The 13374-nt window shown below is 50.3% G+C and overlaps 1 protein-coding gene across 7 annotated transcripts in view; it reads left to right on the top strand.

Annotated features, from left to right (window-relative positions):
- Nucleotides 1-13374, top strand: part of SRGAP2 (SLIT-ROBO Rho GTPase activating protein 2) — a 250759-nt gene extending 237385 nt beyond the window's left edge. For 2 of the 7 annotated variants that reach the window (XM_079760399.1, XM_079760398.1), the window contains exons 19-24: nt 193-272; nt 3171-3351; nt 4771-4917; nt 8049-8090; nt 8282-8606; nt 10835-13374. In XM_079760399.1, the coding sequence (XP_079616525.1) occupies nt 193-272; nt 3171-3351; nt 4771-4917; nt 8049-8090; nt 8282-8606; nt 10835-11218 (1159 nt within the window). In that variant the 3' untranslated portion in view covers nt 11219-13374. Of the gene's footprint in view, nt 1-192; nt 273-3170; nt 3352-4770; nt 4918-8048; nt 8091-8281; nt 8607-9443; nt 9539-10834 lie in introns of all 7 variants that reach the window. The other 5 variants (XM_079760402.1, XM_079760401.1, XM_079760403.1 and 2 more) reach the window with 4 other exon arrangements.

The following is a 13374-nucleotide window of genomic DNA, read 5'->3' as shown; positions in this document are numbered from 1 at the left end:
GTAGTTTTTGTAACGGGCTGGAGTAGGAGCCTCAGGAGCCTTCTCTGTCATTATTGGCGTCTGTCGGTAGTGTGCAGTCAGGATAGAGAGAGCATGAGGTAGGCTCCATGCCTGAGCCCGAGGACGCTGTGTGAGAGGAAGACAAGAATTCTGTGAGCCAGCTGAGCCTGGTTACTCTCGCTTCTGTTGCAGTGACAGCCCTCACGGAGAGACAGCGTCGGTTGAAGACTCCACCCAGGATGTGAGCACGGAGCACCACACGAGTGATGACGGTACGAGGTCCTGCTTCGGGTCCGCGGGGCTACCCGGGTGAGGCCATCCTGTGCTCCCAATGAGCCTTCCGCCCAGCAGTCCCCTGCACCCAGGCAGCGAGCCCTTGCCTCCCTTCCCTGTCTTAAAGAGGCAGCCCACCTTCTCAGACAGAGAGGTCTCTGTATCAGACCAGAGGTGAAGACTAGACATTTCATCGCCCCTCAACCTCTTGCCCCAACACCCTGCCCTCGCCCACCTCACAGCTCCGTGTCTCGCCAGCATGTCAGTTCCTGTCCCAGCCCAGACTGCTGCCAGGGAGCTAGAGACCAAAGTGAAGAGCTCGTTTGAAAAGCAGTAAGCCCGGGGAATACAGAAGCTGGGTGCCAAGACTCCAGCAGAAGCCAGAGGAGTGGGAGTGAGGATGCAGAAACCACACGCTCTCACGTCTACTCGCTGGAAAGACTGGCCCTTTCCAGAGAGTGCAGACCTGCGGGCGCTGCGGCCTGGGGGTGAGCGTCGGGATGTGGACACAGCTGCCGTCCACGGGCCCCTCAGCAGTGCCCATGATTACCAGGGACTGTCCAGCCAGCACCTTTCCCCCTCCTTCCAGTAGTTTCGTGCCCCATTTCTGGATCTCTGGGGCTCTGGAAGGCTCAGCAGCTGACAAGGGGCCTTAGAATTTTCTGGGCATAAGAACAAAATGGCACAGTCTGCGGGGCTTTCCCTGTTCCCGCCTTGCAGTGAATTCTACAATCCTCAGCCAGCTTTTAAAGGAGAAAACATTAGGGCTATTATGCAGGCCCTGATGTCAGATGGATCGGTATGATGATTTGCCACATGGGAGGAAAGTGGGTGAACTAGGGAAATATGTATTTGGTTGGAGCCTGCCGTGGGCCCACCAATGCTAGAGGCTTTATATGTCTTATGACCTAATCTCTGGTGAAATAGATAGCGCTGCTGTTTTTTGAGAAAACTGAGGTTAAGAGGTCAAGTGCCATGCCTAAGGCGGAGCAGAACTGAGAGTGGGGTGTAGCAGGCCTCCTCTGGTCTGCCTCCCGTCGTGAAGTCTCGGCCCTTTGGCCTTTAGGTTCACTTAGATTCTCAAATTCCCAGACAGGGCTGATTGAGTCTCTTTCATTTACTCTGAATAACACACCTCAAATCCTTTCTCTAAAAGTAGACATATAAATAAATGTATAATGTGTAGAATAATGGCTAACACATGCACAGCACTTACGATGGGCCAAGCACTTTTACGAATTGTTAAACAAACCAAAGAAACAAAAAAAACAAACTCATAGATACAGATGACAGAATGGTGGTTTCCGGGGGGGTAAGGGATGAGGGGGGATGAAGAGGGTAAAAGTGGTCAAATATATGGTGACAAAAGGAGACTAGACTTCCAGTTGTAAGCACACAATAGGGTATGCAGATGTCGTATTATAAAGTTGTACCCAATAAATTCATTTTTGTTTGTGTTTTTTGTTTGTTTATTTGTTTTTTAGTATATTTTTATTGATTTCAGAGAGGAAGGGGGGAGAGAGAGAGAGAGAGAGAGAGAGAAACATCAATGATGAGAGAGTATCATTGATTGGCTGCCTTCTGCAAGCCCCCTACTGGGGATTGAGCCTGCAACCCAAGTATGTGCCCTTGACCAGAATTGAACCTTTCAGTCCACAGTCCAATGCTTTATCCACTGAGCCAAACCAGCTAGATCAGTGATCGGCAAACTGCAGCTTGCGAGCCACATGCGGCTCTTTGGCCCCTTGAGTGTGACTCTTCCACAAAATACCCCGGCCTGGGCGAGTCTATTTTGAAGAAGTGGTGTTAGAAGAAGTTTAAGTTTAAAAAATTTGGCTCTCAAAAGAAATTTCAATCGTTGTACTGTTGATATTTGGCTCTGTTGACTAATGAGTTTGCTGACCACTGAGCTAGGACAATAAATTCATTTTTTAAAAATTATTAACTTCTTGGAACAATTTTATGAAAAAAAAAACACACACTATTATTATCCCCATTTAATAGACAAGATTCAGACTCACACAAAAGTAAAACTGCATTGCTTTTATTTTTTCCCATCACATTTATGTACATTTTCCCATATATTGTCCACAAAATGTATTTCTATATTTTGTTCCTTAGAAAGTTGATTGGGCAAGTTATTTTCTCTCTATTGAAACTAAAAACTCATGTTCTACTAGGGAGAATGGATAGCATAAATAAATTATTTAAAATACAATATGATAAATGTTCTGTGATTCATGGAATCTAGATATATAAAAGCCTATAAGCGACCATTCCACTGTTCGACCAGTAGCTATGACGTGCACTGACCACCAAGGGGCAGACGCTCAATGCACAGGCCTGGAAACATGGAACAGACTAATGAATCTCAGAGGGAAGTGGGGAGGGCAGGAAGAGATTAACCAAAGATATTATATGCATACTAGAGGCCTGGTGGGGTCCCTCTGCCTGGCCTGCGGGGATCGGGCCAAATCCGTGCACCAGGGCCTCCGACATCCCCCGAGGGTCTCTAGTTATTTTATAATCAGAAAAGAAATGACGCTTCCAAATACAGTATGGCAAGTTCAGTGATAGGAGTTGGCCAGAGAAGTTACTATAGGAAGCAGGTGATATTCGAATTGTGACTTCATGTGCTTCATCAATCAGATGAGAGAGACAGGGATTCCTGGTGGAGGGAACAGCATGCACAAAGGCAAGGAAGGGCATACAAGTGGTTTCAGGATGGTGGCACAGTCTACACAGGAATTACCTGCTTTAAACATTATCCATGGCTTATTTTTCACATAAGGTTATCTTCCCACCACTGTAAGTTCAGCTCATTGGGCTTTTCCGCTCAGTTTCCTGAGTCTGTGAGTCCCAACAACATGTGTTTCCTTCTTTTCCACGCCTCGCAGAGTGTGAGCCCATTGAGGCCATTGCCAAGTTTGACTACGTGGGCCGGACAGCCCGAGAGCTGTCCTTCAAGAAGGGGGCATCCCTGCTGCTTTACCAGCGGGCTTCTGACGACTGGTGGGAAGGCCGGCACAACGGCATCGACGGACTCATCCCCCATCAGTACATCGTGGTTCAAGACACGTACGTTGGGCCCCTGCATCTTTGGGGCTCCCTGGCTGCACTGTGGGAGGGAAACCAATTCTGGAGCCATCGGGGGATGAGGGAGACCAACCCCCAGACTCAGTGGTTCATGGAATCAGTGGAGAATTGTTTTTGATTCTCGCCACACTCTGTTCCCCCTGGAAACCACTCCTCTACCGCCAGTCAGCGCTCATTCCCACTGATACCTGATGAGTGATATTGAGGGATTATTATTTGACCACTTTCCTTTCTGGAAAGATCAGGTTGGGAAAATACCTCTCTCTCTCTCTCTCTCTCTCTCTCTCTCTCTCTCTCTCTCTCTCAAAAACTGTGCCCACCCTAACCTGTTGGGCCCCTGCTGGCGTCTTTCCACTGAAATGAAAATGAGTTCCTTTTCTAGGAGAAAGCCAGCTTAGGCAGCCTTGTGGAGATGACCGAGTCCATTTAACCCAGATGAGGTAGACATGGAGAAAGCTGGGGAGAGGAGGGGAGAAGATGTCAGGGAACAAAGGGAACGGACGGCTTCACAGAGGGGCTGCTGGTTGGTTCCCGCTCTTTGAAGCAATGTCTCCTGGCAGGAAGGGTGTTCCTGTGCCCCCAGCCAGCCACCCTGTGCCTCTGCCCTCCTCTGCCCCACTTCCTCCCCTTGGATATGATGCTGTCAGTGTGTTTAGTCCTTCCCTTGATATTATTTTTTAAAGGTTGATATCCTGAACGAGTCTGCACCCTCCCAGCCTCTCCCCAACTCGTTCTGCGGGGAAATCCTCCCTCTGTTGATAACATCGCAAACCTGGTGGCCATCTGTGCGTGGACAGGACCCTCCCAAATTTAGCGTTATGGCTTCACTGCAGGACCGAGAGAAGACGAATTGTGGGGGAGAAGGGGCTTTCCTTGTCATCAGTAGCCAGAGGGGCCAGAGAGCAGTGGAGAGACCCGGGACCAGCTGGGACGCTCTAAGCAGGGCTGGATGTGCTACGACAGAGAGTGGTGGGGTCCTGCCTCAATACCGGCAGCTCCAGAGCTACGCAGAGCGGACTGGCCTTACCTGGCAGTGCTCGGGACCTCGGCAGATAAATTGCAACCGGGACTGGCCTCCTCCTCCTCCAGGAGGGGCCCTGGCCCAGCTGCCCCGGGACAGCAGCGTGGGGTAGAAGGCAATGCCTCGAATCCAGGTGTCCCCTAGCCCAGCTTTTCAGAGGAGCTCAGGATCCTGCAGAGCTCAGCGGGATTATTTATTTTTATTTAAACGACCCTCCCACGGCCCTCAGGTGTCCTGGCCTCTGCTCGCAGACCTAGCCCAGCCAGGCGTCGCTGCTGCCTCAGAGCCGTCGCGGGGTTGCGTGTGTCGGGGGACCATCTTGCCGATTTAACACTGCTTTTTGTGTTGTTTTCCCTGCCTGCCTGCCCCTTCTCCCCCAGCGAGGACGGTGTCGTGGAGAGGTCCAGCCCCAAGTCTGAGATTGAGGTCATTTCTGAGCCACCTGAAGAAAAGGTGACAGCCAGAGCGGGGGCCAGCTGTCCCAGTGGGGGTCATGTAGCCGATATTTATCTTGCAAACATCAACAAGTAAGCGCTGCTTTTCATTTTCTGCTCCTCTGACTGACTCTGCCACACCCAGCCTCACCCTCTGGCCTGAGCCTCCACCCGCGCTGCACGGGGCTCCGGCTCCCGGGCCCAGCAGTTTGCATGTGCTCCTCGCTGCTGCAGGGCGGCCCGGGCCGAGAGCCTCCCCAGCCTTGGCACAGGGCCGGGCCTCCGCTGGCTGCCGTCCTGCCTGGGAAGGTGCTCCCTCTGTCCCGCTTCAACCAGACCTTCCTGGTCGTCTGACTGCTCAGCTCTGGCCAAAGCTTTGGTTACTTTAAGCAACTTGGTTTTACACTGTTCTCAGAGGTGCCTTCTCTTTTCCAATTCTTACTCAAATCATAGTCTGTGATGTCTTTCTTGGCCTTGTCTGTGCACACATCTGAAGTCTGTGTGTCTTCTAGGCTCACATCAGCCCAGAGGCTTATTCAGATGGCCCGTGCCTGTGTCCCCCACACACATACACCCCGTCCTGCACGCGCCCCTGTGAAGGAAAGGAGACCCCTGTGCCCCCAGGAGAGCTTTGTCTGAGCTCTTCATTCCTCGTCTAACTCCTACCTCCCTTCTTTCTGCCCTTTGACACCAGTGGAAAGACCTTTCCATTCCCCCTACTGCTTCCGCCCTGTGTGTTATCCTCTCCTCTCAGTCCCTTTGCAGATTCCCACTCCTGCCCAGCAGGCTCTTACCTCTGCCCCAGCTTTCACTGTGGCTGTTAGCAACATCCTGGGGGTTTAACTCCACCCACACCCGATCTGGCTGCCTAGAGGGATCCCACGCCTGCGTGCTGCTGCCTCCCCTCGAGACATTCAGGTTATTGGAGAACTAATCTCATCTCAAGGGGCCAGACACCAAGTCCCAAAGCCTACAGACCTCTTTCCGCCAGACCCTGAAACTTGGCCCCATGCCAGCAGGATGACGAGCCCCAGGGCGCTCCCGATGAATATGGATTGGAGATGATGCGCAGTTTTTATTCCCCTGGCTTTGGAGGAATGAAATGATTTGCACACTGAAAACCTGTTAACCGTAGCCTCTGGACACTGAAACTGGAAGGAGAATAAAAGATGCTTGTTGTTTTTAAACCGCACCAGGTCGCCCAGATCTCTTGGCTTTTTTCCAACCAGATGGTAGCAGGGGGCGTGGTTGGGACACGTGGCTCTTCTCCGTCTCTTTGGCCCTCAAGTTAGTAAGTAGCTTATTCAGCTCACTTAGTGCAGTTATAATCGAAGTCAGACCAGTAAAAATGATTGAGGATTTTATTTCTTTCCCTCCAGCGTAGTGCCCTGCTGGGAGGGAGAGCTAGTAAAAAGTAATTGTGGGCTAATCACATTTTTTTCCTTATTTACAAGTCTATGTTAATTACAAATCTATAATCATAAGGTCATAAGCCTGTTATTAGCCCAGAAACCAAGGCAGGGTTGGTGGAGGGAAAGTTAAATAATTAGTTAGGTACATATTTTTAAACTGTTATATATATTTGACGCCATTTGCACAAAGGAATTGTACGGAGTCCTAGCTGAAGTAGTCAAAGGATGAACATCTGGTGGAAGGCGTTCCTTTGAGCTCCTTGCGTGGTGGCGTCAGGACGGGGTGTTTGGAGAACATGGTTTGCCTGGGCACCGGCCCCCAAGCATGTCATGTCCTTAGGAGTGACTCTGCCTTTGACTCCCGCCCCAGCTCCTATTCCACACATCCCTCCTTAAGCCCCTCACTGTCCTGAGTGCCCCAGATTCTCTCACCCAGGCACACCTGGTTACCTCCTCCCGTCCCTTCAAGACAGTTTGAAGATTAACCTCTTTGGGGGAGCCTTTCTGACACCCCTAGTTCCTCAGGGCTGAGTTAGCTGCCCTTATTCTATGTCCCTAAAGCAGTTTGAGTGTCTTTTGGGACTCGATGTGCACTCACATTCACCATCGGACTGAGCTCTTTGCAACCAGAAACTGTCTTCCCCTCTACATCCCTGGGGCCTGGCCAGGACCTGGCATGCACCAGCCTCTCCACAAATCTTCTCAGCAGCTTTCGCCTCGTGAGTCAGCCACCCGAGTGGAAAAGGAAGTCAGCAGTTACTGGGGTGTGGCATCTCAATTTAATTGCACACATTGATTGAGCACCTACTGTTGTGCCAGGTGCCGATAGTGCTTAGTCAAAGGAGTAAGGTAGTCCCTGGCCTCAGAACTCAGTCTGCCGAGTCGTTACCATACAGACAGGTAGCTAAAAAGAAGTGCAGGAGGGCATGGTCGGTTCTGCCTTTTGTTGGAGATGGGGTGCCAGGCAAGACTTGGCAGAGACAGTTACTTCAGCTGGGCTCCATAAGACACTGAGAACATCCTTTTTCCACTCAAGAATGGCTGGCTCTCACCGCTAAACTACTGAGCAGGCAGTTTCATGGAATAGCTGCTTTGTGCCAGGTCCTGGACCAGGCCCTGTGGATGTACAATGAGGAAGACCTAACCGGTTAAGAGAACCAGGACAGACTTAGAATGCTGGCCCTGCCTCGTAGGCTAGGTCTACCCCTACCTTCTTACATCCTCAGCTCCCACCTCAGCCCCATCACCCTTCATAGATTTCAGATCAAAGCTGCTCAGCTGCCATCCCAAATCTACTGCTTCTTAGATTAGGTCCTTTCAAATCTAATTCCAAAAGAAAGTGGAATTTTTCAGCAGTAGGCAACACCCATGTGTGTAGGACTCTGCCAAACCATTTCTTAGGAGAGCCTCCGTGGTCTGAAACCAGTGGTCACAGAGCCAGGTTCAGCCCAGTGCTGGGTGACTTAGGGTCATGTCGATGTATTTCCACCCTAAGAAAATGCACAAGCTTGGCCCTAACTCTGCAACATTGCAGCCTTTTGAAAAATATTCTGTTCCATGTCTGCAAAATGAGTAGCAACAGCCTCTTGCCAAAGCCCAAAATGATTGCAGCCTTGTAGTTGGAGGAAGAAAGAGGCTAAAATTGGAAAAGTCAAGTCTCCTCTTACCAGCAATTCCCCACCTCCTTGGTGACGGTGAAACTTGTTCTCTCCCTGGGGCCTGGTTTCTGCTCAAAGCAGGTAATAAAGGGGCCTTTCCAAGCATCTCTCTCCCATTAGAAACTTTCACTTAATCAGACATTTTTCCTGACAGCAGTACCTTCCACCTTGAGAACTCAAAGCCCACGACTACCAAGTAAGTACCCACTTCTCTGTCCAGTTGGGGTGGCAGGGGGACCGAGACGTGGAGAAAGCACGGAGAAAGCCTCTCTGTGTCCCTCTCCTTCCGGAAGTCCCTGGGTGCCAGCATCTGTCCCTCTCACCGGTCTTCACGTCCTTGGAGCCAGGGCTCCCTAGTCACCCTGCCCTCTCTCTTTGTGATTGAAGGCAAAGGAAGCGGCCAGAATCGGGGAGCATCCGGAAAACATTTCGGAGTGACAGCCACGGGCTGAGTGGTTCTCTGACTGACTCTGCCTCCCCGGGGGTGGGGGCTGGCTGCCGCCCATCTTCCCAGCCCATCATGAGCCAGAGTCTCCCCAAGGAAGGGCCAGATAAGTGTTCCATCAGTGGGCACGGGAGCCTCAACTCCATCAGCCGCCACTCATCCCTGAAGAATCGGCTGGACAGTCCGCAGATTCGGAAGACAGTGACAGCCGGGAGGTCAAAAAGCTTCAATAACCATCGGCCTATGGATCCTGAGGTCATTGCACAGGTAACGGGGGGTGGGCTCCTGGACAAGCGGCTGGCACAAGAGTACACTTGTCACTGCTGCTTAGTGCGCCCATGTTAATTATGACAGGACGGGAAACGACAATGCTTTGTACATCATATCCTGAGTTCAGGGTCTAGCGGACATCCGGGCCTGAAAAGACAGCTTTCCAAGAAATGTGGGTCCCTCTCCCTCCAAGAACTTGGAGACGGAATGAAAGAATACAGGCTTCTTGGTCATGTATGGGCCATCTACAAGGCTGTTGTCCTTTTAAAGCCAGTAGTTACAGATGGAGTGCTTTGATAGAGTCCATTCAGCCCAGGTGTTGAGGCTCAGATGTAGTTCTGGCCACGCTATGTTATTGTTGACACTATTACAGGTGTCCCCCATTTCCCTTCTCCTTAGTCCCTCCACCCAACTGCAGCCCCACCCCAGGCCTTCCCCACACTGTTGTCTGTCCATGGGCTATGCATATATGCATATATGTTCTTGGGTTAATCTCTTCCCTTCCCCAGCACTCCCCTCCCCCCTGAGAACTGTCAGACTGTTCCATGTATCCATGTCTCTGGATGTATTTTGATCGTCAGTTTATTTTTATATCACTCTACCTATAATTCCACCTCCTAAGGCTAATATCTGGTCCCTAGCGGTAGATAGATGGTCAGTCAACAATCTGCTCCTGGTCTTGGAGGCCCCAAAATACTCCGCCACGGGGGGCTTAGCCAGAAGGGTTTCCAGTCCAAATCTCCAGATGCAGTGGAGATGAGCTCCGTGGTGACTGGGGTCTTCTTTCCTTGTTTACACTACACTGACAAGCCTTTGTTTTCCATGAAATATTAGAGATCTGTCCCCACCTCTAAAAATCCGACCACCAGGCCCACTCCAAGCAGCTCACTCAGACGTCTCTCCCAACTCTATAATTTTCATTAGACCAGGTAGGAATTGAGGGCTCACTGTTGCCCTCTCCTGTCTCAACCGATTCTCCTCACCCCCTCTTTCAGGGGGCAGGAGCAGCTGGGCGTGGTCTCTCTTGGCTTAATTGTGGATCTCTGCTCAGGGAAGGTGTACCTGGTAAGCTCGGTATTAAGCTCCGGGCCGAGATGTCTTGCTTTGCTGGCCTTCTATTTCTGTGCCTCTACTTAAGCTCTTGGCTGCAGTCTGCCTTGCTCCATGGGAACCCTCCCAGCTCCCTCTTTGGCCAGGTCAAGAGGAAGTCAGAATAATGGCGGGGACAGGCTCTAGCTGCAGAGTGGGACCGTGGAGAGCAATTATAAGCATTTATAAGGTCTGAGAACATCATAGGGAAGCATGAAATTGAGTCTCTGTCAACAGAACACACGGGTCATCCTGTGGGACAGACTCCTTAACCAGGGGCCTTTGCTTGGCACATACAGTCTTTCAATATGAGCCTGATTCCAAGGGAAGAGCCCTATGGTGGTTTGACACACAAGTGTGGGGAGGAGGGAGGGAGCTGGGAGGCAGCTGGCTGCATACAAAGGACCTTTGGCTCTGCCTTGAGCCCCTGAGCTGAGTGCTCCACTGTGACCTGCTGAAGGTGATTCACCTGTGGGCTCTGGCTCCCCTCCTGGTAACTCTGGTGCCCTCTCCTGGTGATGGGTAGGAGGAAATGGCTTCATGCAGGTGGGGGGAGTGGGAGGGGGGCGGGGTGAGATGATCTGATGAATCTTCAGGGCCAGGGCTCTTGGCCCTTTCCTCAGCCCTTGAGGAGGAAGAATTAACCTTCTCAACCTTTGGCCTTGGAGTCCAAGAGAACAAAGATCATACTTCATTTCTACCACTTTAAAAAAAAAATGTTTACTATGTATAATTTCAAGCATATACAGATGTAGAGAGAATTGCATAATGAATCCCATGTACTTATAACCAAACTCCTGCCCACTCTCTTAGTTCATCCACCTTTTCTCGCCCCACTGGATTCTATAAATCCTTCATCCATAAATATTTCAATGCATATCTCTAAAATCCAAGGACTCTATTCCAAAACATCTCAACCACTCTTTCCAAAGGAAAAAGAATCTCATGATAATGCAAATCCTTTTGCCCCCTCCCCCCACATTCTGAACATTCATATGTTCAAGGATTTGGGCCAAGTGAAATAAGCTGGACATCTCATTGTAGTTGGTTTCTCCACGGTCTGGCCTATGGTGTTGAAATAGGATCCTTGGGGACTTCTCCCTCCATTTGCCTCACCTCCTTTTCCTGTTTTGCAGGATATTGAGGCAACTATGAACTCTGCCCTGAACGAGCTGCGGGAACTGGAGCGGCAGAGCAGCGTCAAGCACACCCCTGACGTGGTTCTAGACACCTTGGAGCCCCTCAAAACCTCCCCGGTGGTGGCCCCCACGTCCGAGCCCTCCAGCCCCCTGCACACCCAGCTCCTCAAGGACCCTGAGCCCGCCTTCCAGCGCAGTGCCAGCACCGCTGGGGACATCGCCTGCGCCTTCCGGCCTGTCAAGTCCGTCAAGATGGCTGCCCCGGTCAAGCCTCCTGCCACAAGGCCCAAGCCCACTGTCTTCCCCAAAACAAATGCCACTAGCCCTGGTGTCAACTCCTCGGCTTCCCCACAGTCCACTGACAAGTCTTGTACTGTCTGAGGGATATAATTTAATTGTTCTAGACAAGGGGACTGCAGGGACTGACTGTTATTAAACTCTTCCTATTTAACTAGCTTGGGGACTTCAGTTGAAAATTAGATTTAAGTTGTTCTTACAGGAATTAGCCTTCCCATCACCCAAAATCTTGAGAATGAAGCCCTCATTATCACCCTGCCCGGCCCTTCCCACTGCCCTCTGCTTCCCCCAGTCGTCGTAAGTCAGCCAGCCGCAGTACATACTGTTCTTAGGTTAGCCAGAGGTAGATTTTTCCATTATCAGGTCACTGTGAAATCTGGCCAGGCAAGCCATGAGGACTTGGGCTCCAGGCTCAGTCCCCTCACACGGGATGCCTAACCAGATGGTCAGCTGCGGACATCCCGCTCTCAGTGACATCTTGTTTTGGGTACTGGTTATAGAGAATCATATAGTCCGTGTAGTCCATTCTTCGTTTTACACACACACACACACACACACACACACACACACACAGGCTTTTCTAGTCTCTGGCATGTGTAGCTTCTGGTCGTAGACCAGTCTCTTTGTAAGTTATTGTGGCAGTTCACACAGGAGCCACCAGGGGTCTCTGTTTCCGTTACAAATCTGTCTGGGGCCGGAGAACCTCGACTTTGATATCTCCATCGTATGAAATGTAGCAGGATGGGACTCGATCTGTAATCTGCTTAGAGATTGGAGACTCTCTGTCTTCTTTCTACTGGTGTGAGCTAGTCCTTGGTATTTGCTTTTGCTCCCCCTCCATCTAGAACTACAACTCAGTCTTACTATGGAACTTCTCAAGTTTTGCTGAATGTATAGACATTTCTTGCTTTTCTGTCTTTGTCTCTGATGGACAATTTTCCAGTTAAGACATTTTCCTATATAAAAAAGTTTTATAGCTGGTTCCTTTTAGGGTAAAGAGTCCTATAAGAGAGTCTTATTGCATTTATGGCAGGTTTGGAAAAGGTAAGAAATGAGTCCTTTTTCCTCCCACTCATCTGGGCACTTAAGACATAGAATTTATTCCTCTATTAAAAAATTAAATTCAGCTTTGCTAGCCCCAAAATTGTTCCCAAATGGAAACGTCTTCGAAGTTCAGCCCCTAGTTTGGTTATTCTATAAGGTCTCTTCAGGGGCCAGTGGGCTTGGAGCCCTAGGTACATTAAAGGGAGACATTTCTCCTTAAAACATGTTTTCTTTTACCCAAACAAGACAACCAAGAGAACTGTGCCCCCCTTTTCTGCCCCCCCCCCCCCCAGGGGGGGCATTAACATCTTCGCAAGGCCCGAATCTAAGAAAATTAAAAATTGGATGCTAAATATTTTGGCCTTTCTTTGGACTTTTTTCTGGTTCTCTTCCAAAAAGCAAAAATGATGTCCTTGTCTGCTTTAAGCCGGTCTCCAAGCCTGGTGCCTGTGATCCCAGCACCCTTGGCATCCTGCTGTCCCAGGACCAGAGCTGGGGACAGACAGTCACACTCCAGGCTCGTGCATCTCAGATACCTACTCGAGTTAAAGCCGAAACTCATGCCTCTTGTCTGTTTTCTGGTTTTAGAGCTGCAATTTTTAGCCTTATTTTTTCCTGTAGTTCAGGAGAGATGGTGGGTTGTCATTCTGATAGGAAAAAGTCTGAATTTTCTCATCTGTCACCTAGAAGCTCCTTTGGGGCCAGCATTTTGAAGTTGGTAGTTGGCTCTGTGGAAGTGGTAGGCTGTTCCTCATTCTGCCTGAAGGAAAAGAGGCGCTTTGTGGGAAACCACTGATTAGAAGGAGAACCTGCAGCACCAGGAAAACCATCCCAAGAGACGAAAGGGAGACATCAAGAGCTCCTTCAGGGAAGTGAGTCAGTCTCTGAGAAGCAACCCACAGCCCCCTGGAGTTCTGGCTCTTGTTGCCCGTTTGGTGGCCTGTCCTTGTCTATCACCTGGACTTACACAGGTCTTGAGCCAACAGGGTCTCTCGTACCCGAGGATCTACTTCCTTGCTGAAAATGGATCCCCGCCCTTCACTGTACATTCCTTTTAATCCAACTGATCCAAATTGGTACCCAGACCTGCCCTTCCTCCCTCCGGCGCATCCTCTCTAGGAAAGTGAAAGCAAAGCTTTCTTAATGACAATGCTTCAGGCCTGTTCTGTTGTCCCTACCTTATTTCTCTCCGCCCT

Source organism: Cnephaeus nilssonii, assembly GCF_951640355.1.
Source record: "Cnephaeus nilssonii genome assembly, chromosome: 21".
In the NCBI taxonomy this organism is placed as follows: Eukaryota; Metazoa; Chordata; class Mammalia; order Chiroptera; family Vespertilionidae; genus Cnephaeus; species Cnephaeus nilssonii.
This window is presented reverse-complemented; position numbering and strand designations above follow the sequence as displayed.